The sequence below is a fragment of the Gekko japonicus genome, unplaced genomic scaffold (assembly GCF_001447785.1).
Source record: "Gekko japonicus isolate JY-2015 unplaced genomic scaffold, Gekko_japonicus_V1.1 scaffold309, whole genome shotgun sequence".
NCBI lineage: Eukaryota > Metazoa > Chordata > Lepidosauria > Squamata > Gekkonidae > Gekko > Gekko japonicus.
Window position 1 is genome coordinate 701,382 of NW_015166430.1, and position 25,652 is coordinate 727,033.

General features: G+C 43.4%; 1 protein-coding gene across 2 annotated transcripts in view; it reads right to left on the reverse strand.

Moving 5' to 3' along the window:
• The window catches only part of SMPD2 (sphingomyelin phosphodiesterase 2), a 31,680-nt gene extending 7,141 nt beyond the window's left edge, over window positions 1–24,539 (reverse strand). The window contains exons 1-9 of one of the 2 annotated variants that reach the window (XM_015411829.1): window positions 24,436–24,539; window positions 17,459–17,628; window positions 15,827–15,923; window positions 15,253–15,329; window positions 8,699–8,792; window positions 8,488–8,577; window positions 5,615–5,697; window positions 4,877–5,009; window positions 4,436–4,540 (exon numbers count right to left, since the gene is read on the reverse strand). In XM_015411829.1, the coding sequence (XP_015267315.1) occupies window positions 4,436–4,540; window positions 4,877–5,009; window positions 5,615–5,697; window positions 8,488–8,577; window positions 8,699–8,792; window positions 15,253–15,329; window positions 15,827–15,923; window positions 17,459–17,508 (729 nt within the window). In that variant the 5' untranslated portion in view covers window positions 17,509–17,628; window positions 24,436–24,539. Of the gene's footprint in view, window positions 1–4,435; window positions 4,541–4,876; window positions 5,010–5,614; window positions 5,698–8,487; window positions 8,578–8,698; window positions 8,793–15,252; window positions 15,330–15,826; window positions 15,924–17,458; window positions 17,629–24,223; window positions 24,341–24,435 lie in introns of those variants that run through there. The other variant, XM_015411830.1, reaches the window with a different exon arrangement.
• Window positions 24,540–25,652: the final 1,113 nt, after the last annotated feature.

A 25,652-nucleotide genomic window follows, 5' to 3' on the forward strand; every position in this document is an offset into this window, starting at 1 on the left:
GATGGATTTTATTGGTGCAAATACAAAGACAAGGCAAAAAGACTCTTATCATAAATATCTATGCACCAAATCAACACCAAGAGAAATTCTATAAAATTCTACAGGAATTGATCTCAAAACAGGATTTTGATGAAATGTGCATGAGTGGAGACTACAATGCTGTCTTTGACAGAATCCTTCTACTGGAAAATGGAAACAAGGAAACGTCCTTCCCTTAACATTCTTTCAACTAGCGGAAGAAAATAATTGTGTGGATGCCTGGAAAGTGAGAAACCCACCAAAAAAGATTATACCTTTTATTCAGCAAGGCATAAATCCTGGTCAAAAATAGATATGTGCTGGATTTCTACTACAATGACAAATGACATATTAGAAGTGGAAATCCTACCAGCAACCTTTGCTGACCATAGTCAGATCACTCTTGAAATACAAGATATTCCCAAAAGAAACAGATGGTCACTGAATACTTCTTTTAAAGAATGAAAAGTTCGTAACAGAATCGAAAAAAGAATTTCAAATGCTTTTTGAACAGAACGTTCAACCAGAAATCTCCATCAAAACAGTATGGGACACATTCAAAGCCTTTGCTAGAGGATGGATGATTAGAGAATCAGCATATGTTAGGAAACAGAGGTCAGAAAAATATTTCCAGATCCAAGATCAGATTAAAAAACAGGGAGAAAAGATGAAACAGAATCCTTCAACTGAACAGAAAAAAATTAAACTTACACTTTTGCAACATCAAATGAACTGTCTATTAACACAGGAAATAGCAAAAAAATGATGTATGCCAAACAAAATTATTTTGAAAATGCCAATAAACCAACCAGATGGTTAGCATATAAATTATGTAAGGAAAAGGTGAAAAGGTATATAAAAACACTTAAAACCGATATGGGAGAAGAAATAAATAAATTGGAGGACTTGAAATATATAGTTGAATCATATTATGAAAATTTGTATATGAAAAGAGAAGCATCACAGGAACAAATTAGAAAATATTTTAAAACTCACAAAATTAAAATATTTTCAGAAGATCAAAGAAAAATATTAAATGACCCAATATTGTTCGCTGAAGTCACAGAAGCATTTGGGGGGGGAGGGAGAGGCAAAAACACCTGGACCGGATGGACTTCCTGCGGAATTTTACCACGTATTTGAAGATCAATTGATACACCCACTAAAAGCTGCTATACAAAATATAACAACTGAAGGGGGAACTCCAGACTCTTGGAATGAATCTCTGATAACACTTATATACAAACAAAACTCAAATGAAAAAGAAATTAAAAATTATAGACCAATCTCCCTGTTAAATGTGGATTATAAAATTTATGCTTCTGTTTTAGCTACAAGAATGAAAACAGTTCTTTCTCAAATGATACATAAAGATCAAGCAGGCTTTCTAAGACAACTTAGAAACAATGTGAGAATGATACTGAATGTTTTAGAATATTATGAAGCTCACTCAGAAAAACAAATGGCTTTAATTTTTTTAGATGTGGAAAAAGCCTTTGACAATGTCAGTTGGAATTTCATGTTTGAACTAATTGTAAATTCTCAAGCTGGTATGGAATTTTATAAAATGATCAAAGATATTCACAAAAAACAACATGACAAGATTCTTATCAACGGAGATTTATCACGAAACATAGAGGTACACAAAGGAACCAGACAAGGATGTCCCATTTCACTTTTATTGTTTATTTTTGCTCTTGAAGTTTTAAATGATGCGATTAGAGCGGATGCACAAATTAAAGGTTTCAGACTAAGAGGAGAAGAATATAAACTCCAAGCATTTGCAGATGACCTAGTATTTATTTTAGAGAATCCATCAAGCTCTATAAAACAGTTGATAAACTCTCTGCAAGACTATGGAGAGGAGGCAGGACTTAAAATTAATCGTAAAAAACAAAAAATGCTTACAAAAACATGATAAAATTTCAAGATCAACAACTGCAAGAAATAGCCGGTTTAGAAATTCAAAAGATCAAATATTTAGGAATGAACAAAACAAATAGATGTAGTTCTTTGATGGAAAATAACTATATGGAAATGATGAAAGAAATGAAGAAAGAAAGAAAAATAGAAAAATCTTCAAATATCTTTAATGGGAAGAATTGCTACTATCAAAATGAATATATTACCAAGACTGATCTTCCTATTTCAAACAATACCTATTTTTTGAAATCAAAAATATTTTAAGGAACTTGACAAAATGATGTTACAATTTATTTGGCAAGGTAAAAAACGAATTAAGCTTAAAGCATTACAAGATGCCAAAGAGAGAGCAGGCTTTGCATTACCCGATTGGTTGCTTTATTATAGAGCAGTAGCTCTGACATGGATAAAAGACTGGATTACTCTAGAAAATACAAGGCTTTTGAAAATAGAAGGACATGATCTTATGTTAGGTTGGCATGCCTTTATATGGTACGGGAGGGCAACTATTCACAAATATTTCAAACAACATTTTATTAGAGTAGGAGTCTTTTCGTAGAAAAAGAGCTGCAGAAGCTCATTAGCATACGGTATGCTAATGAGCTACTAGGCTATTAGCATATGCCACGCCCCCTGACATCACCAGAAGTGATGTCAGAAGGGGAAGCAAGGTGGGGCGAAGGCATCTTCAAAAGCCTCCCCTTCCCTTCCCCAGCTGGCCTGTGGGGTGGAGGGGAGCGAAGAGACTCCTACTCACTAGACTTGGGCCACAGAAGGAGGAAAGAGGGAAGGAAAGAGAGAGAGTAGAGAGAAGGAAAAAAGGAAGGAAAGAGGGAAAGAAAGAGAAGGAAAGAAGGAAGGAAAGGGGATTAAAAGAGAGAAAGAGGGGAAGAACAGCTGCGGGATTCTCCGCGCCTCCCCCTGGCCCCAGCGCTTCGGCGCAGGCCCGGGGGACCCGGCTGCAGGGCTCTCCGCACCTCCCTCCGGCCCCAGCACTTCAGCACAGGGAGCTGGGGGCAGGGCTTGCCACTGCCACCATTTTCACCGGCTCTGGTGCGCTCCGGCCTCAAAAGACCCCTGTATTAGAGCCTCTTTATTGAGGGTATGGGAAGAAGCTAAAAACAATTTGTACACCAAGATCCCAAAATGGGTTGCTCTGTTAGAAGCTTTTACAAATCCTAATTTATTTCAATAAATAATTTTGAGATATGAAGACTTATTAAACAGCAGAAATGAATTGAAACCAATGGAAACTTTAACATGGTGGCAAAAAACTCAAATTGATTCAAGATATAGTAAAGACAAGCCGACAGGGTTTTATGACAACATATTAGAGATAGATAAGATATTGATGTACACTGATGAGAAACTTATTAAGACACTTTATACATTGCTTTTAGAAAATAAGACCCAAGATGAAGTGGTTAAACATGTTATGATAAAGTGGGCACAAAATCTGGGTCATACTATTGAGTTAAACCAATGGTCACAGATGTGTGAAAAGATGTAAAAATCACTAAAGCAATTTCATATAAGTTTCCCATTTTTATGTTTGCTATGTCTTTAAAACAAAAGAATTTAAAGAAAATAAAAGAAATTATGCTAAAAACCCCTCTTTGGATCCTTCCTTTGCTCTGTTCTGCCGCTGTCCCTTTGATACTACATTGCTGTTCTCAGAGAACTTCCTTTTGGCTGATATTTCTGTTTTTCCTTTCTGTGAGGGCAAGATATGCTCTTTTCTATCTCTCTCCGTCCTAGCATAGACAGATAGTTAGAATGGTCCCTCTACCCTTCCCTATTCAGTATGGAGTTCTGCTACAGTAAAGCATTTCTGTTTCTGTTCTAAAGCAGCAAGCCTTGTGTGAACTTAATTCCCAAAGCAGCATCACAGTTCTGGTGTGCAAAGCAAGCTCTTCAGCTATCAGAACAACCAAAGCCATGAACAGCCACATTCAAAGTAAAGAACTTGCACACCTTCTGCAGGAAGGGCTGGATTAGTCAGGCAGCTGCCCCCATTTTACAAGCCATTTAGTCTGACTTCAGTTCTTGGTGAGAGAACTGTCGATGTGCTCAGAAATTAGAAAGACTGGAAGTGTCTCGGTGGCCAGAGCTGATTTAACTCAAAATGCAATGCAGCAAGTTCTTGTACAGCGATGCTTGCATCTTTGTATGTTCCAGCTCTAAAGCCATAAACCTGATCCAGCTTGAAAAGCTGTTCCCCTGATAGCAGCCGTCAGAGAGAACATGTCCAAATCAAGGAAATGAGTTCCAAATGATGGGTCGCTTGCTTAAGATGTACTCAGCCAGACAACACATCGTTTTGGACACCCACATATGAAATTGCAGCCAAAAGCAATAGAAGCTGTTTTGGCTCCGTATTCTAGGGGAGAGACACAGACTTGGATAGCAAAGACTGCCATTCAGCCACTTCCTGAGCTCTGTGCCCTACCTTGGCCCATTCTCCATTTCCAATGCCTCCAAAGATTGCACGTACCTTATAAAGAATGTAGTCAATACGAATCCCCTGAGGATAAAACCGCATTTCTTTCTGGTTTGTGAAACAGTTGGCCGGCACCAGAGTAGAGCCATCTTCACAGCCCTGCAAGAAAGACCAGAACCTGAATTTGCTTCTGTTTTAATCAAGTGACCTGCAGAAGCCTAACTTTCAGCATTAAGTCAGCAAGCTGGGCCAGATGGATCCTGCCTGGCTGGGAAGTTTTAGGAAGGAAAAGGAATTCCACAGTGTGGACGAAGCAGGGCATGCCAACCAAGGCAAGGATCTAAATGGATTTCTTAACTAAAGTGCAGTGCTGTTGTTTCTAGGCCCCAAGCACCACCTTCTCCACAATGAAGAGTCAATTTCTTATGCTGAGTCAAGAGAAATAAAACCACCCTCTAGCCGTCCTGAGTATTTCATGGTCTTGTACGCACTCACCTCAACCTTCTCTGCAGCCGTGAAGGAGTCCTGCAGGCCTGCCCAGCCTCGCAGCAGCCTAACACCGACATCATCTGGATGCATATTCAGGTCCCCACCAAGCAGCACAATGTCAGCCCCTTTGGAAGTATGTCTGGGAAGACGGAGCAGTCTCAGATTGGGAGGAAACAAAGGCCCCCCCCCGGCCTCCGCCCCCCCCAACCCTTCTGAGGAAGCGTTTCACTGGACAGGATGCAGACTGCATTAGACTCGAATTCTCCCCCCACCAGTGACAATGACCATGACCATTTCCCTTCCCTCCCTCACTGGAAAGGGCTGCCATTCGGTAAGCTGAGTCTCTTACAAACTAGGAGAGCCAGCATGGTGTAGTGGTAAGACTGTTAAACTAGGGTCTGGGAAACCCAGGTCTGAATCCACACTCTGCCCTGGATGCTTACTTGATGAACTTGTGTCAGTCATACACTCTCATCCTCACCTACCTCACAGGGTTGTTGTGAAGATACAATGGAGGGGAAACCTGCTCTGGATCCCCATTGGAAGAAAAGGCAGGATATAAATGGAGTAAATAAATGTAAAGAAAGAAATAGAACTCTGGGCCACTGCCAAGAAGGGATCTAGACAAGGAAAGGGCCAAAGCTGGACTTGGGACACAAGGATAACTACATTGCACAGAGTATTCACTGCAGCACAAAGGGGTTTGCAGGGGGAGATCCCCATCTCTTCCTCTTTTACACTCACTGTATAAACTGGCCAAGTTCCCAGGCCTGGACTACTCGATGAGGCAGGTAACCATCTTTCTCCCGACAATACTCAGCATGAAGCTTAGGAAGAAAAAATTGAACAACATTACAGTGACTCAACACACTAGGTACTTTCTGAGATCAAAGCTAGGAGATCAAGGCAGAATTGGGAAAGCATCCCCAAGGAAGTGGAAAACGTTTAGGGCAGGGGTGGCCAAGCTTGCTCAGCGTAAAAGCCACATAGAATAAATGTCAGATGTTTGAGAGCCGCAAGACATGAACAAATATCACACACACATTTTTATTAAAATATGCAGATTTGTTTTTTTATTAACATTAAGTGAGACTGCCAAAAATAAAAACAAAAGGGGTAAAAACAGATATTGATAATGATATTTATTTGTCTAAGAAAGAGAGGAAAAGAGAGAGGCGAAAAGAAAGAAGGAAAGAAGTGGAAAGAAAGCGAGAAAGAGAAAGAGACGGAGAAACAAAGAAAGCAAATGGATGGGGGGGGAGGGAGGGAGCATGGCTACCCTTCGCTTACCCAGCCGCCCTGCTGAGAGCCACACAATATGTGTGAAAGAGTCACATGTGGCTCCCAAGCCACAGTTTGGCCACCCTTGTTTAGGGTTATTCATATGCATCCCGTTGGCAGGTTTGTTGTAAAGCGGAGATAGCCAATTCTGAGCTAAGCCAGTACAACTTGTAAGGGGTTCTGTGTAGTCCAATAGGAAAATGCTAACATTTGTAATTGATCTAAGATGACGGAAAGTGTCTTCTCCCCTCCTCCCCCTATTTGTAACTCATGTTGATCGCCCAGGTCTGGGGCTGGAAAGGTAAGGATAAAGTCTTGTTGCTCCGCCAGGACTTGCCTGCCAATATTGATACAGTCAGAGAACTGGAGGCCCCTTGGCCATCTTCAGATCCCACACTGGACCAATTCAGCCTGCTCTGCCAGGACGATGCTGATAGGATCCTGGGTGCTGTGAAACCGACGTCTCCTGGACCCATGCCCATCATGGCTGGCTAAAGCCAGCGGAGATGGAATACGGGTTGCCCTGGCAGACATTATAAATCTGTCCCTAAGTTCTGGGGTCTTCCCAAGGAATGTAAAGGAGGCAATAGTATGCCTGCTTTTAAAGAGACCTTCACTGGATCCCACTGATCCAGCCAACTACTGCCCAGTTTCGAATTTTCCATTTCTGGGTAAGGCCATTGAGAGAGCAGCAGCAGAACAACTTCAGGTTTTCCTAAAGCCTAGGACACATAGATCCCGGACCCATTCCAGTCCAGTTTCCGTCCTGGCTATGGGATGGAGATGGCTCTGGTCGCCCTCACAGATGATCTCCACTGACATCTGGATCGAGGTACATCAGCGCTGCTGTTGCTACTCTATCTGTCAGTAGCGTTTGACATGACTGATCATGATTTGTTGACCCACCGCCTCACCGTAAGCATTCAGGTTTGATGGATTTAACTGACATCTGGATCGAGGTACATCAGCGTTGCTGTTGCTACTCTATCTGTCAGCAGCGTTTGACATGACTGACCATGATTTGTTGACCCACCGCCAGTCGCCGTAAGCATTCAGGTTTGATGGATTTAACTTCAGCCTGCTCTGTTTCAGCCATCCATCCACAGCCTCCAGTCCCTTCGCCAGATTTTCTGAAGTGGTTCGTCTCCTTTCTCCAAGGTAAGGGATACAGGGTGGAGCTAGGGGAGAGTGTTTCACCACAACTCCCTCAAGGGGCTATTTTCTCCTTAATGTTATGCACCCCCTTGCCCAGCTGGTGCAGAGTTTCGGGCAGGTTGTCACCACTACGCTGATGACACCCAGCTATATCTGTTGATGGATGGCCAATTGGATGCCACCCCAGAAAATCTGGCAAAGGGACTGGAGGCTGTGGCTGGATGGCTGAAACAGAGCAGGCTGAAGTTAAATACATTGAAGACGGAGGTCCTGTGGCTGGGGAAGGGAGACCTGGGATTGGGTATACAGCTATTGAGTTTGGACAACACCCTGCTGACATCAATAGTGAAGAGCCTGGGTGTGGTTCTGGATACCTCATTATCAATGGAGGCCCCGGTCACAAATGTGGCCAGATTGACATTTTTCTATTTACGCCAAGTTCAACAGCTGGCTCCCTTCCTATCTCGCCTGGATATAGCAACGATTCACTTCAGATTGGCTACGGATCTAGCTACGGTGACTCACCTCCAGACTGGATTACTGTAACTCGCTCTATGTAGGGCTAACTTTGAGACTGACCTGGAAACTGCAACTGGTCCAGAAGGCAGTGGTGAGGGTTCTCAGCACACACATCCAGCTGGTGCTGTGCCAGCTACACTGGCTCTAGATTGAATTCCAGTTCAAGTTCAAGATGTTGGTTTTAACCTTCAAAGCCCTTTACAGTCTGGGACCAACATACCTTCGGGACTGCCCCTCTTGGGCATTTCCCCCACGAGAGCATTACACTCCTCAAATAACAAACTTCTGACGGTCCCACAGCCAAGGAACATTCACCTGGCCTTTACCAGAGCCAGAACCTTTTCAGCAATAGCCCCAGCTTGGTGGAGTGCACTTCCAAGTGAGATCCAGGCCCTGCAGGCCCTGCAGGACTTGTTTGAATTCCACAGGGCCTTCAAAACGGAACTGTATCGCCAAACTTATGGATGAGACAGGAGAGTGTCCCTCCCCCCAAAACAGCGACATTGTTTATACGCCATCTAATTAATGTTTGAAGTTGTATTTTATTGATTTCAATTGCATTCAAAATTGTTTATTATATGTTGTAATTGTAGGGGAGAGCAGAATAGAAATAAATAAATAAAATAAAGCTACACTTAACAAATTAAAATAAAATTACTCACATGTGTTACATAGACATTGAAGACTATGCCCTGGATCTTTAGCTCCACAAGCCCCACAGCCTTCCCACAGAACCAGTCCCCATGCTGGAGCTGCAAAGAGGCAAAGTAGGGGATGGTATGAGACACACACCAGACAGATTGGTCCCCAAGAGCACATCACTGTAAAGAATGCTCTGTCCTACCACCCCGAACCAAAGCATTATTCACTCACCATGTATGGGTAGCCATTCACAGAGTACTGGTACAGGAAGGTGTCCAAGATTTGGTGTTTGGAGAAGATGCAGAGCCCACTGCCAATCACCCCACTAAGACAGACAGACAGACAAACCCTACAGTCACCACCATGATCTCTTGCTGCACTACCAGCCAATGCATATTAGCTACGTCAAGTGATTACCTGGGCCTTCCAAAGCGACATCTACACACTGCTGCATATTGCATTACTGCTGTGCTATAGCAATTATCTGCAACTGCATCATCATTCCTATAGTGCATGTAGTGCAGAATTGTTTTTGAGCCTGTTGGCACCTTTGGAATTCTGACACGAGGTAGTGGGCACAACTACAAAATGGCTGCTTCAGAAGGCAGAGCCAACCATTAAATGGCTGCTGCAGTTTACCTTCAGTCACACAGTGAAGATTCTATTATAGTGGTGGCAGCTGCTGCCAAAGCAACATTTTTAGATATCCCTACAGTCAATTAAATCTCCAGTGACCAATCAGAAGCCTTGCTGGGCAAAAGCCCCACCTGACCCTGCCCACTATCTAAAAACATTTGGTGGTCACCAGGAAAGGCATTGGCAGGTGCCATGTCACCTAACATATTGGGGATCCTTGCTGTAGTGAATTATTAGCACAGTGATAGCACAGTATCCAACCATGTGTAGAATAATGCAGCCCAAGTATACCCGGCAAGGAAGTTTTGTGGGCAAGACTTATGGACCACAACTAGCATTCAGGGTCTTTGTTGGAATTTATTCCTAACTCTAAGGAGGCACTGAGGTATAATGACACCAGTCAACATTACAGTGACCTAATGCCTTGGTGGTTAACCTCATGAAACAGCCAATGACTTGTCAGCCAGCAAAAGCGGTGTTTCGAAATAATTTATAAATGGAGGCCATATAGATGTCAAAGAAGTGGACAGTAATATTTGGTAACCTGCATTCTGTTTGACAGTAGCCCATATAAAGAATTTAAAATTAATATGCAGAATGAAATTGAGTTTATTTGACAAGTCCAAAAATATTTGGTCAACTGATTAATCAAATATTGTTTGTGAAGAAAAAGAAGAGCTGGTTTTTATACCCGACTTTTCTCTACCCGAAGGCATCTCAAAGTGGTTTACAATTGCCTTTCCCTTCCCCTCCCCACAACAGGCACTTTGTGTGGTAGGTGGGACTGAGAGAGTTCTGGGAGAACTGTGACTGACCCAAGGTCACCCAGCAGGCTTCATGTGGAGGAGTGGAGAATTAAACCTGGTTCTCCAGATTAGAGTCTGCTGCTCTTAACCACTACACTACGCCAGCTCTCATTAACATTATTAAAACAAAAATAACAACTTTGATAATCAGTGGGTTTGATACTTAATGACAATTACAAAAACGATTCATAGTGAAATAATGGAATGAACTTTCAAAAATTAAAGAAACAATAACAATATTAGGCAAAATTTCTATAAGTTTGAGCAATTGACTAGATACTTTGGCTTTTGTCCTGAAACCAAAAACCTAAAAGGTTGAGCAGCTAAAACACGAAATAAAGTACAACTATTTATTATATGGTGCACAAAAACATAAGATTAAAAACATATATAGAATGCAAATAAAAGCTCAGAACATTGTATACAGCAACAAGAGTAAGTTGCACCTACAATAACTACTGGATCTCAATAACGGTTACACAAATGTAATAACCACAGGACCAAATGCTTTTTGGCCCAGAGAGCCTTCTTCAGTGTTCTAAATTGTACCAGCATACACATTAAAATGTAAATATAAAATATCTTTTTCAGGCCAAGCAAGTTGTGTATGAGTCCTAAAAACAATTAAAAAATACTCATGTAAGGATATTATTAAATTATAACATACTGACTTTCACAAGAAAGGTGTTTTTTCCCCAAAAAAAATGTTTATAAGGAACAGGCTGGTACTTAGGCTGAAAAAGTATCGCTTCAAATAATAGTTATAAATCAGGCCTGCATATACTGCGGAGCCCACATTCATGAACTACCATTCTGTGAAGGAGACGGATGGCACAGCATCAATGTGTAATTAAGTTATGGTATTATTTGAGTAACACTGAGTAGGGCCCCCACTTAAAGTCAGAAGTAATCCTAAATGTTTTTTTAGAAATTTTCACATACAGACCTGTCCTTGGCTGTTGCTCTGTCCCCTGTGTGTGTTCATGTGTAAACCAGAAATGAAGGGATTCTAAGACTAGTCTTAGGAGGTCTAATATAGAAGTTGGAGGGGAGGAAGGACGATGCAATCTCAGTGATGTATGTGCAACCCGGCTTCAAATTCTAAAAGGGAGGGGTAGGAAAAGAGGAGAGGGGGGCATACTCAATGTTACTCAAATAATATCATAACTTACACACTGTGGTTATTATATACTAGGGAAAAGGCCCCATTGTGGAAATAAATACAACGGCCTCTAGAAAGAGGCTCTGGGCGGGTGCCCCGGCCTTGGACACTCAGTGTCAATTTCCTGTGGCGACCTCAGCAGGGTATAATGACACTGAGTCCACCATTTTCTCCAGAGGAACTGATCTCCGCTACCTAAAGAACAGTTGTAATTTTGAGTGATCTCCAGCCCTCACCTGGAGATTGGCAACGATGGTTCCCCAGAAGAGAAGAGATGGTTTGGAGGGTGGAGTCTATGGCTTTGTACCTGTCCGAGGTCCCACGCCTCCTGAAACCTCACCCTCTCCAGGCTCCATCCCTCACATCTCCAGGAATTTCCCACCTGGAGTTGGCAACCCTATCTCCTTCTCAGCCAATCATCAACCTACCTTTATTTCCCCCTCACTCTTCAGCTTTCCACCCCCCACACACCTGCAGCCTCTCCCACGCTCTGAAGCCCTGACTGCTACGTCACATTGGCTGTCATACGGGGGCCACCTCAGCAGCATATAACCCACTATTTTCTCCAGGGGAACTGATCTCTGCCATCTGGAAAGCAGTTGTAATTCTGAGTGATCTCCAGCCCTCACCTGGAGATTGGACACATTTTACCTCAGAACAGCAAAACTGTTTACAATGTTAGAGGCAAAAGCCAATCAAGTCGCATATGCAAACAACCTCTGTGTTCTGAGGCGACCCTCTGAATGACGGATCAGAGAGCGAACTGATTTTGGAGCGTGTGGAATGTTCTAGAGAAGTGCCACCACCATTCAGTTTTTATTTATAAGGGAGATATGGATGTAACCATTACTGAGATCCAGTAGTTATTGTATGTGCATCTTACACTTGTTGCTGTATAATATGTTCTGAGCTTTCATTTGAATTTTATGTATGTTGTTGTTAATCTTATGATTTTGTGCACTGTGCAATAAATAGTTGTATTTTTATTTCATGTTTTAGCTGCTCAATCTTTTAGGTTCCTGACTTGATTTTCAGGTTCGGTCCCCCACCCACCCCCACACCTTTTGTTGTTTCCTGCTTTTGTCCCCACACACACACCTTTTGTTGTTTCCTGCTTTTGTCCTGAAACACTAGGATCAAAGGGTGGGTATAATTTTTTTTAAATAACATGTTTGGAGCTGCCTACAGGCAGAGCAAGTGGCCAGCAGGAGAAGCTTTGCCATACAGTTAAGTCTGGGCCTGCCTGCTGCCCTCAGCCCTGACTTTGCTGACAAATGATGCATAGTGAAATAAAGGCCAGCTACATAAGTGGCGATATAAGTAGCCCTGACCTGGATACCCCAGGCTAGCCCAGTCTTGGAAGCTAAGTACGCTCAGCCCTGGCTAGTACTTGGATGGGAGACCACCAAGGAATACCAGGGCTGAGACACTGAGGCAGGCAATGGCAAACCAGCTCTGAATGTCTCTTGACTTGAAACTCCAACAAGGTAGCCATAAATCAGCTGCAACATGACAAAAATAAATATGGGGTATTCTTGGCTTCATAGAAAATATGACAATATTTGTCAGTGATCATAAAATTGGTGGTCTACTGATGTTGCTATGGAACCAGAAGACTCAATCATTTACTAGCCACTCAGGACATGTTCTTGTGGACTTCCGGTTTTTGGCGTCTCAGTGGCGGACGTGTCCCTGGAGAGCTCCCAGGGACGCGATCTGCAAGCCAGTGGTTGGGAGGGGGTGTGAAAGTACACGCTCCCCCGGGGCCCTTGTGTTGGGCCCCTAGCCATAGGGCACTAAAGGGTTGCCTCTCCTCTGGCATGCTGCTGGAGAATTGAGGCTCCCTTCTGCCCCGAAGGTCCTGCCGCTGTGCAACCAAATGGAACTCGAGCCGCTGACTGGGACAAGCGTGTGGAGGCCGGGCAAGCAACACGTACCTTTGGCGAGGTCTACAGGCCAACAGGAACTGTGAGTCCCAAATGAAAATACCAGGATAACAGCATAAAGCCCCCCCCCCAATACAAACGAGCGGGGCAGGGAACTCTCCAGATAGAGAAACTGACAGAGACATGTCCAATGGGGGGGAGGTGAATTTAAAAGCAAAACGGAACTGTTTTAAGGATCCCACAAGAGACGCCAGGTGCTAGAGCGAGCAATAGAGACTTTGGCAAAAAAAATTAAAAGTCAATATCCTCAAAGATGGCGGGCAAAAAACCAGAGAAGGACAAGCAAGCAAAACTCAAGCCTCCTTCAGGAAGTCTGAGCCCAGCTGGTCTAACCACCTGACCGGAAATTACCACAGACATCTCAAAGATGTTAGCTAACTCTTTGCGCCCTCTGCTGGAACAAATGACAACCATAAATCAACAACTGACTACTCTAAACCAGAACTTTGCAGCTCAACAGCTCCAACTAAGCGAAATTACTAAAAAGACAGAGCAGACAGCTGAGACAGTGAAGGAAGTGGATGCCAAGACTAAAAAGGTTAAAAAACGTGTACAGATATTGGAAAAGAAGAGAACAACTGATGAATCATAGCTTTTGCAACTACAAATGGAAAAAGCAAGCTATGTCCTGAGATTTCAGGGGTTTCCTGAGACTAAAGAGGAGAATCTGAAACAAGTTTTGAGTGATGTTTTGGCCCCGGTGGCAGATTTAAAAGCGGAATGTATCCAAACTGAGATTGATGTGGTTTACCGATCATATTCAGAATATATTAAGAATAATAATCGGCCTGGGGCGATAGTGGTCAGATTCTCTAAAAGACATGTGAGGGATCAAATCTTGAAAGCAACATCAGGAACATCCCTAAAAATTGATGACAAAGAAATAAGGGTTTTGAAAGATATTCCATTTGAAATCAGGAAGAAGAGGAAGAAATTCAAAGACTTGGCAGTGTTTTTGCAGACGAACAACATCCCCTACAGATGGCTGGTACCCGATAGCATTCTTTTCAAGCTAAACGACAAGAAAGAAAGAATTGACTCTGTTACTAAAGCCCCTGAGTTTCTGAAGCAGCAACTTGGTTCTACAGGAGAGGACAGCAAAGAAGATGATGACAGCAACAAAGGAAGTGAAGATGAGTCTGAAACTACATCTTCTGAAGAAGACTCTGATTTGCAATGTGGGGCAGCAGCCCCCAAACAAAGCTCTCAGTTGAGGAACAGAAGGGGGAAAAATGAGATGCTGAATGACTCTAAAGTTTGCCTTAAATAGAAATTTTTATTAGTTGTGCTTCTGGGATATACCTTAAACAGTAACTTTTAACTGGTTTTGATAAATATAAGCCAGGTATATATTGATCACACTTAATGTAACTTTGTTTAACAGTTTAGCAAATTTTATAAGCTTTTGAAATGGCCACCACCTTTTGGGGTTTTAGTGGTTTTCTTTTCTTTCACCTGTAGTTTGTAGATACCCTTCCTTGTTTCTTTGTAGTTTATAGAAAATGCAATTAAAAAATCCCCTTCGGGGGGCTCAAAAAAAAGAAAGAAAAAGGAAATGTTCTTGTGATTGCATGTGCTGTAAGCGTTGCCTGACTGATGTAAATCTGGAGGCTACTTTTATATCCAGTGTGTTGCAGACATGCATCCAGCTCCAGCACCATAATGTAAGTCAGTTGTACACATTGTGTTTCAAAAGGCAACTGAAATGTAGAATGTTTCATCAATCAGAAGGATCACTTCTGTGCCCAAATATGCATGATATCAAGAGTAGAGCTGACACTGAGCTGTACCATGCTCTACCCTACCTTGACCACTGTCTGCTGGATCAGAGCTGGGAGATCCAATCAGAGAGGGAAGAACAGGGCTAGAAGTGAAAGCAACAAGCGAGTTGTCCTTTCTCAGTCTGATGTGAGCACATCTTTATCTCTGCTCATGAGGCACCTCCACTCTCAGGAACTAGCAGTGCAGTCTTAAACAGAGTTATACCCTTCTAGGCTCATTGAAGTCAATGGGTTTACAAGGGTGTAACTCCCACATGCATGAAGGGACTCTCCAACCCCCTGAACAATCATGTCTCCCTTGACAGACTATAAAAGAAGTAAAAAAATTTAAAATGCCAATTTGCTGATCTGCAAGGCCAAGCCTATTAGAACTGTTCTCATCCACTGCTATGAGTGGTCAAATGACAGCCATTCAGCTAGCTTGTCATCAAGGGACTTTTTTAGTTGATTTTACCTTTTGAAATAGTGGGAAGAAGGGTAGCGGGCAGACAGTTTCTTTTTCAGCTCCCAATAGTCTCTTTCACTCCACACCTGGAAAAGCAGAAAGACTGAGATTTCAGTGATCTCGGATCAAGGACCAAAAGCAGCAAGTGAACCTAGAGATCAGGCCTACTTCCAACTATCCCCCCTTCCCCCGGTAACTGTTCCTTGGAGTAGGGCTGTGGCTCAGAGGCAGTGCATCTGCTTTGCACTCACAGGATCAATCCCCAGCATCTGTAGTTGGAAGGAGGAAAAAAGGAATTATGTGAACAACCTGAGACAACCCGGAGAACTGCTGCTAGTCTGAGTACGTGATGCTGGCCTAGATATGGTCTGACTCGTGTTTATTAAGTACATGCACATACTACCGTTAACTATGCAGCATGCTTTAAAATGTTACAGTCATTCTGAAAGGCAAGCTACCTCACTCTACAATAGGCTGGCTAGTGCTTTGCCCCATTAATTTCATGGCTGAGCTAAGAGACGAACTCCCAGATTCAAGCCTAACAATATCCACTGGAACAGATTTGTTCCCACTAAGCCCTCACCTCCTGCAAGAGTGCTAGGTCAAATCCTTCCTGGTTGAGGACATCGCCGATCAGTGCAATGCGCTCTTGCCGTAATTTGCTCAAGTAGCGAAGTGCCCTAGAAGGGAAAAGGAATAGAAATGCCGCTGGTTGGAAATAAAGCCTGTCCTGGACAGGGCTGACCCTCCTGCTGGAGCATTAGGGGCACAGTCTTGGGGCACGCCTGGATGCTTCACTGTCTTTGGAGGGGAGAAAGTGGCCAGATGCCCTTTCCCAGCTTAGGCTGGCTTCCTAGCCGCAGCTGTTCCTACAAAAAAAATTGTTCTGGTCATAGTCACGCATCCTTTGAGGATATCTGGAGCAAACTAGTGCAATGTGCTCTACATGGCACTGCCTGTAGAGATGATTCAGAAGCATCAATCCAGGACAAAACAGAGCAGCTAAGATTCTTACTGCGGCCCATCACAAAGAACACAAACCTTTCTGTTACAGCAGCACTGGCTTCCAAGCTCGATTCAAGGGGATTAGTTTTGAGCCCTAAAGGGTTTGGGCCAATAGAATACAAAGCACTCCTTCCTCTCTTACCAGCCTGCCCAGGCCCCACAATCAATGCATGAGGCCTTTCTAGAGGAATCAGCATTGTCTGAGGTAAGACTAGTAAATACTCACGACAGGACCTTTTCAGTAGCCACCTCCAAGTTATGGAAGAGCTGAAGCTGATATCATTTCTACAGGCCCTCTGGAGAAAGCTGAAAACATCTGTGTTCCAGGAAGCCAACGAACTGATCAACTGACGTCAGTTTGACAGCACCATGCGCTATTTTGTCACATCTTTTGAATGGTTTTGTTTCTTTTCACTGCTTTTATCTGTGTATCTAATTCTGAACATGTGCGGATCAAAAAAAGTCCACAAGAAGGGAGCTATCCAGTAATCGGGAAGAGGTTTGCAGGACAATCAGAGGGAGAAAAAGGTGAGGTAAACAGACCTCACAACTTATAGGGGGGAAATCATGATCTCCTGGATACTATCAAGATCTTGGCTGCCATTGCGGGTGGGCACGTAGCATCCCCAATAAACTTTGTAGAAATGGTAGCGGGGCAAGGATTTCCTCTCCTTGGTGAGCTCCTCACAAGTCTCCCTCCTGTGTTGGGAGACCCCTTGGGGAACCTAAATAGGGCCAAAAAGCAGCATAGCAACTAGCTAACGAATGGAGCATCCAGGTGAGATACCCCCCTTGTGACCCCACCTTTCACTCTTTGCATGTCTGAAGACACCACCAAATGGCTTGGGGCACTCTGAGAACATAGCCAGGTTAGTCATATCTGACAGCCAAATTAAAAAAAACATCATGTTTAGGCTTAAGAGAAGCATTTGGGTGATCTCAGAGAACACTCTGTGCCAGACTCCCAAAGTACTGAGGAATTACAGCCCCCCTAGGCCCTGCTGCAGGAGGAAAAACTTCATTATTTCCATTTTGTAAAGGGGAAACCTGACAGAGAAGGGACCTGCTCTGCCCATATTTCCAAATAAGAAGTAGAATCCAGGAGTCTAAGGTGAGAGAGTACACCCCCATCCCCACACACAGTGTGCTCACCCAGAACAAATCTAACCCTCGTAGCCATCTCAGCCAAAAGCATAGGTAGGAAACTCACCAGCAATTGAGGTCAAAGACTCGAAGCTGGAGGAAAGGATCCTTATCCATTGCTGTGGGGACTGGACAACGTTGAAGGGTTCTGAGTGGGGCACTGCTGGTTTCAAATATTGATGTCCTTCCTCTAGCTCTCCAACAAGTAAGGTGGAATCAGACTTTGCCTTCGCCCCTCTGTCAAGAGAAAGAGGTTATGACTGCACTATTGTGACTAGGACCTGTGCGTGGGCAGCTGTAAGCAAGGAAGGATGGAGAGAGGGAGGGAGGGAGGGAGGAGGTGGTGCTGTCGGCGTCACTAGTTCGGCCAGAAATCACGTGCTCTTGTGTATGTCCAAGGCCCATAGGTGCCTCACTCCACTAAACCTCTCAGGCAGCAGCACAGGGAGAAGTGCCACTGCCAGGCTAAGACCCAGAGCTTAGCAGGGTTACAAAGCATTAAAGGGACATCCTCAGGTCAAAGTAGGCCTGCCTTCATACAAGCTGAGATTTCTCAGTGCCGACTGCCACCACTGCTGCCCCAACGTATACCAATTAATCATCAGAGTACGTGCAGGTGCAGTTAAGGAAAGACAATAACTCCTCTGGTTAAGACCTAATTTGTTATCAGTGTGTCCTTTTTCAACACACGCACATGCTCTTGCACACACACAGGTTCCTTAGACCTGCCCATCCAGTTTTAAGCATGTTTCATACAACTCCCAGTCAGTCCAAAGCATCTCTGCCAATCTAAATTACACCAGACATAAAATTACAGGCTTTGGCTCAGTCCCCTGCAGCCTCTTCACATAAACGTCCTAGAAAAAAGTGTTCTTCAGTAGATGGGTGCATGACACCCAATCTGGAAAGACAAGTGACTTCTTGAATTTCTTTCAGGGATCCGCTTTCAGCCACAATGGAGTATCTGCAACAGAATCTTAGGCAACTCACCCCCCATCTAATCTAATGTAACCTGACCCAGTTTAACCCCATTCTCAGACACCCACAATACCTCACCATTCTTATTGGTTCCCACAGCACTCAGGGCAAGGGACTGTGTGCTTCATTGATAAAGATCAGACACTCAAAGGAGGACTTGCTCAAGAACTCAAACTACACATCTACCATGTGATGGCCCGAGACTGTCAATCATAGGGCACCTGCCAAGTTCTCGTGGGAACTCAATTCAGAAGACTGGCAACAGAACACTTCAGAAGCAGGGGTCCAATTCGGACTGGGAATGCAGTGTGGCAGGAAAGGCTCCTGCCTCCCCACTCTACCAGTTTCTCAACCTGAAATGAGCTGGGGGGGGTCATTTGCCCCATCCAGGAGCCTGCATATTGTTAGCCAAATTGCCTTGAATTCTTAATTAGTCTAGGGGAGGTTATGATTATTAATTGGCAATAGGCAAATTAGGTTCACACCAATGTATACAGAAGTCCTACCTTTGCTGTAAGTATCAGAACAGACACAGAGACTGTATTCAGTAAAATGTCTTTTTACTGGAGGATATATATCATTCAAACAATACACAACCACACACACATTTATACTTATTCTCAGAAATAAAGATAGATCCTTAACACAGTTGCATTAGCAGGACATTCGTTGGTTGGGCAATATTTACCTGTCCTCATTGATTGAGCCGTTCCAATGTAAGAATGGAGGGGTTTAGAAATAGAAAATGGGGAACACGTGCTCTGAACCGGCAGAACCACGTGGACTCTAGCTGCAGAGTAGAGGTTAAAGATGGAGGTAGGGTATGTGGATAGCAAGCTGGACATAAGAGGGTTAAAGCTTCGATAGGGGTCGTGGAGAGGGTAAGAGAGAGTGACCATGTGGTCGGTCAGCATCTTTTATAACATGTCCTTGTGCCTTTCCATGGCATGGCGTCTGAGGCTGTGTACAGGCTTATGGAACTGCTTCATCTCACAGCAGGTGAGATGTCTGATGACTCTGGACTATCACTGTGGCAGCAACACTAAAGGAAGGTGTCCCTCTTTCAGGTGTGCAGTCTCAACAGGTATTCTCAGGTCTCCATATTATACAGTCCCTTTGCACAGTTCATATTCCACAAAAACACACTGATAGGCTTGCATGGCAACAATATGTACTGTATTGCTTGCATGTGCAGCTGTGTTGCCATCCCTCCCCAGCAGGTTAAACAACCACCCAAACTGTTTCAGGTCAGGAAAATGGGACAGAGGGTGGGGGAGATGAAGGAGCCCTTCCCCTGGCCGCAGTCAAGAGCTGAATTGGCGCCCTGCAGTGCTTCTTCATTGAGTTCCTGTGGGGAACCAGCAGCTGCCATATGGAAGAATGCCCCTGTGATTTGTTAAGAAGTATAAGATGGAACACAAAACTGTTTCTCTCTTTTTTATATATAATCTATTTATTGATTTTCAGACAAACAAACATACATAGGACACCCATATAGTTAAATACATCGCAATAATCAAAATTAAATTGACAAAAATAATTACACCTTCATTACCATATCATATTCTTTCCCCCCTTATCTCTCTTCCTGTGTTTCAAATCCTAATTTATTTCTCTAATGTCAATATTAATAATAGATCACAATTTCAACTCATATAGCATAAACATTCTTACTATTAATTAACCTTCATATTGAAGCTGCCCTCATACTTAATTGAGTACTTTATATTCTATTTCCTGTTTGGACTACCTATTTCCTGTTTGGGCTAACCACAGCTAAAAAGTCAATCTATCTACTGGAGATCAAAGGCAGTAGGTATCAAAAACAATATATCTATGTTTTACAAATCCTGCATATACCTTACTGATAATTTCCTTTATATTATGTGCTATCTTAAGCAGCACAATTTACTCCACTGTTAAGCTCATCCAAACATTAAGCAATCTCTAGACAACATTTACACATTAAATAAGCTACACCCTTGAGACTCTACTGTCTACTTAGTTGTTCTAAAATATTTGTGTGTGTATATATATATATATATGTTCGTCTCAACTAGATACTCCAAGAAAATGAGAGAAGTAAACAGAAAACAAAAACATGGATTTCATAACTCATCACTCCTTCATCTACCATTCCAACACAGTCTCTCAGTCTATTTCCAGAAGTCATATATATCCTTAACCAAGTAATTAAACCATGTCAAACCACAAACATACCTTTTCTTAATTCTACCTATTATACCAAAATGGCAGTGAGATAAATTAATGAAATAAACCTTATAAAAAAGAAAAACAAACAAACAGAAACATGTAATTTACAAATCATCACTCCTTCCTCCACCATTACAACACAATCTCTCAATTTGTTTTCAGAAGTCATATAAATCTCAAGCAGAGTATTTAAACCTTTTTAATCAGCAAGCATAGATTTTGTCTCTTCTCTCCTTCTGCTCTTTCCATATCTTCCCTTCTTTCTTTCAATTTCTTTTAAATGCCTTGCATTTTTGTATTCATAAATCTCCATCTTCGAAACTCTTCTTCCATACTTCAGAAGGTCAGTCCTCAATCTCATGGTTGAATTTGGTCTTCATTGTTACTTATATCCTGACTCACATTTTGCGAGGTTTTAAGAAGACTATTACAGGCAGTTCTAAAGGCTTGTGTTATTTCTCTCACCAATACATTTTTAAACTGTTCTATTGTGAGAGTTGCAATTTCTATATCCGGGTCCCATTCCTCGCTGCTCTCTCCCAACTCCATTTTAACGCTTCAGCATACAGGTTAGCTTCTAATAATCTTTTTACCAAAGCCTATATTGTCCTTCAACCTCATACAATAGTAGCTCAAGACAAGACAGAATAGCTTTTTCTTACCCCCTCCCTTTTGCAGCAGAGATCATTTCAATTTCCAATCGCTTCATGGCCGCTTTCTATAGAGTTGGAACTACCTGTTGGGGGTATTATAATCCAATGCATCTCAAAATAGTATCTTGATCCTTCATATATTTCTTTCTGCAATGTAGTAGTTATAATTCATCCAACAAAAAACAATAGGTTAAAAGGCGGATGTTCGGAGCTACACGGAAAACATGGGAGTCCACGTTCCACTCCACTCTTCGTCCCTGCTTCAGGGCAATATCGGACACCCCCCCCCGTGATGCCAAAGAGGGGAGGGGCCGAAAAGAAGCCCCCTGCCACCGGTTCTCCCTCCAGGAGACCCGGTGAGGGCCCCCCGAAACTGGGGGGGGCACCCAAAAAAGCTGAAAATGGATCAGACGGCTCGGGAGCGTCCCAAGAATCCGCCCGTCACCCGCGCCGTACCGCACATGCTCCCACAAAACTATTTATCAAAGTCTTTCCCCTAATGCTGTTATCCCCCAGTTCCTTTGTGCTCCTTTAATAGCATTTTCTGAAATTTTCACTCTCATGGGGAATTCATAAAAAGGAAGTAAACCATGTGCCTGTTCATTACTGGAATTAGTATCTTGCCTGTTGTAAACACTGTATACATTTCAAAAGCAACATGGAGGCTCAGTAAAAAGTGACAGCCGCCTGTTGAACATGTACTTAATTTTGCATGATGCCTTTTGAAACAGCAACACATTCATTCCTGCTCCTCATCCATTCCCTACTGCTTTTGGATTGGTACTCCTGCATTCCTGTGAAAATCAGCATCTTCTTTAGAGAAGCATTAGCCTCCCTGTAAACCCCGTAGTTAGATCTTTTTTCACGGGGGGCACAAAGAGTGCCTAATTTAATTAATTTAATTAAGTAACTGAAACACCATGGGGTGAGAAAAAGGGTGGGCCCCCTCCATCTACGCAGCAAGGCAGTCTGTTCACAGCAAGACGGATGGGGTTTCTTCCAAACTCACCCCTTCCAAATTTGCCCCGGCGAATTTGCCATGGAGAAAATGGCGCACAATGCCTCCCAGGAGGTGAAGAAGGCCCAGCCTGCCGCCAACTTCCCTGACTGGCCCCCACTGGCTCTAGCCACACCTGAGCCTCTGCGTTGGGAGAGGGAAGGCCGGCAATCACATGGACTCCTCTGCAGGTGCCACTGGCTAGGGCCTGACACTGGGGGAGCTGACTGAGGGTGAAAGGCAGTGAAGACTTCTAGTGTTTCTGCCCAGGTCAAATAAATGAGCTTGGGTCCACTCTTGGAGCCATCAGCATGGCTGCGCCACCAGAGTGCGCCCCTTTCCTGGTGGCCCAGCAAACCTAGGTGCGTACGAGCACTGTTAAAAGTCTCTGCGCACTCGCCCTGTGCTGATGCATCATGGGGTGACAAACTAGAGCCTGCCTTTTGGATCCATGCCCCAGCCTTGCCTGCTCGGCCCACCACCTCCACCTCTCCCTCAACCAGATTCAGGGCACTGTATTTGGAAGGGGGCGTCGCCGCGTGGGCCCCACGCTAGCTACAGACCTGTGTTTGGGCAAAATCTAGTTAAGCGAAACAGGAGTCCAGGGGCACCTTAAAGACTAACAATATTTATTCCACCACAAGATGTACTAACTTGATAAAGTTAGCTCTGACTCACTTTTGTTAGTCTTTAAGGTTCCACTGGACTTTTATTTTGCTGTTACACATACAATTTTTATCATTTCCAGTTAGTGAGTCAGCCAACCGCCCAACCTGATTTCATCCGTAAGTATGTGTGTGTATCCAAGGTTTGCACATAGGCTAATTTGAATGGCAATGTTTCACACTAAGCGCTAATCACCTGTGCTGCCCCAGGAGAGATCACCTACATGTCTCAAGACTCCCAAGAAGCAAGACATTTACTTAAAAAGAACACACTCAAGGCTATCCAAACAAGGCTAAGTATGCTTTTGCTGTTAAACCAGTGGGCATCATTTGTGAATTGCTTTTCAGCAGCTACCTATGAGGTTGTAAAATGCATCTGTCAATAACCAGGATACTACTTAAATTACATTAAAAGTAAGCTCACCAGAAAGGTCTTTCATTACTGTGCTTCTAATTAATTGCTCACCAGGTCATAGCTGGATCTGTTGTTACTTTTCTTCACAGCTTGTAAACAAAAACTGGAAATCTGATATAATGTCATCAGTGGCTACACAAAACATGGGTGCTCTTTGACATGGAGAAGTTCTCATCTCTCCAGAGAAGCAGTGGGTCTTGAAAATCCCACAGATTCCCTTCTAACATGGGATCGTTTGATTTTAAAACACCCGCTAGCAAACCTCAGCAAAAATTTTTTGTTTTTCACCTACGTATATGACCACTTTCTTAATCTACAGAGAAGCTCCTCACATTACAACATTTTGTAACTGGCAGCATAGAAAGATGATACCAGAAGAATAAAAATGAAGCACATTTCAGATTTAAAATATTACCATTGTTGTTCTGTTATTTTTAAAGACATTTTTATCCTGCCTTTCAGTCAAAAAGCTTCCGACTAAGCTGCAAAGTATTATTAAATCATCATAACAAAGAAACAGCTTTTGAAAACCCCACCTGATAAACATTATAAACAGCAACCCAACTGAGTACACGGCAATCTTATGCATGAGATACGCTGTTAGTCACGACGACCTGGATTGGGGTGTTTAGCCTGAGGGAAAGATAATAGGGAAAAGCGTTCCAATGAACTCCTACTCAAGCCGAGACAGCCACTAGATAGACAGCTAGATATCATCAACTAACAAAGCGTGAGCTTCAAATAAAACTCCCATTGCTCCCTTGCGTTTTAACCGCACTCTCTCTCATCCAAGACCGAGTCGATACTTTGCATTTTAAAAGAGCTATAACATTATATGTGCCCCACGGGAAGGAGCCATAATTAAAACTTGTCTTCGAGCTTCTATCCCGGTCGATCTTAAAAGACGCACCAAGCACTTCTGTATCGATCCACAGTTTCAGATCCTGGATTGTTTATGAGGAACGAAAGGGGTGAACTGAGGACATCCTGGACCCGGACAAACACAAAAGAAAGCCTACTAATTACTTAGAGCAAGTGCGGCTGAAAGAGAAAAAGAAGAATCCATTTGCATCACGTGCGACAAGTGGCCTGAAGAAAACCCGGAAGAGAACCACTGCATACCTGGTAGAAGGCAAGAGATACAGGCGAGCCGACTCCGCTCCCAATCCTCATTCTCTCTCTCTCTCTCTTTTTGCGCGAAAAACCTTAGTGAGCACTCCCTCTACTAGATTCAGCTAACGGCGAGGCGCGGGGTATACACTGGGGCTTGTAGTCTTTTGGCCACGCCATAACCCGAGACTAGGCACGTTTCTCTTCCCATAAGAACTACAAGTCCCCTAAGGTGGCGCTGTCGACTCAAACAGAGCAAAAAGTCGAGACTCAGAAAGAGGGCGGAGGAAGTGAAAGACGAGTATGGAAACGCTTTGCGACTATTCGGGGGCTGGAGCTTCTGTTACCGGTTGTTGGGGATGGAAACAATGGGAGAGACTTGAAGGCCCATTGGAAATAATGGGAGCCAGGAATGCAAATTGACTTCCATGGGCTACATCCATTGACATACATTACAGTTGAAGAAGGGTTGCAAAGAAAATGCGGAATGGATTTTCCATGAAGGTCTCTGGTCCAAAATACACTACTCTGGGACTGGCCCCAGAGTGGAATTATAGCCCCCGGGGGTAGCAGATGTGTTCTGGGAGTAGGATGACAGGCCCCCAGAGTGGAATGACAGCCCCTGGGGGTAGCCAGGGCTGGCCCCAGGTTTTTTTGCACACTAGGCAAGGCTACCTTCTGGCGCCCCCCCCCCACCAATTTTCAAATAAATAAACATATGTGCCTGCTACACTTCCCCTGACATAAATATTTTAAAGCAGCTATTTTCTAAAGCATGTGTTTTTGTTTTTTGTTTTATTTAAAGAACAAAACAGCTTCACTTTTGTATTTGGACTAGTTCATGAATTGGATGAAGTGCATGCATGAATACTGAGTTTCCATTCCCACTGTCAAGTTATCAATATACTTGCCAAGCATACTAGCTGATTCAGTTGGCTCATATAAGCGGCAAGGCAGAATTTAATGTCAAGAACTGTAGCCCCATCATGCCTTAGGTGTCTGTTACTTAGTCCACATCAGACAACCTAGGCAAAAAAGACCTGAGCATGGTGTCAGTTTATTTAAATCTGGATATCATCCTCCCCCCCCCCAAAAAGGGCAGAATTTGCAAAGATAGGAAGATTCTGCAAATCCCCCCCCCCCAAGTTCTGCTACACTTGCCACCTGAAGAGGTGCAAACTGCAAAAAGTACATGGTCACAAGCTTGCTAACGGACAGCCGCTTCACTT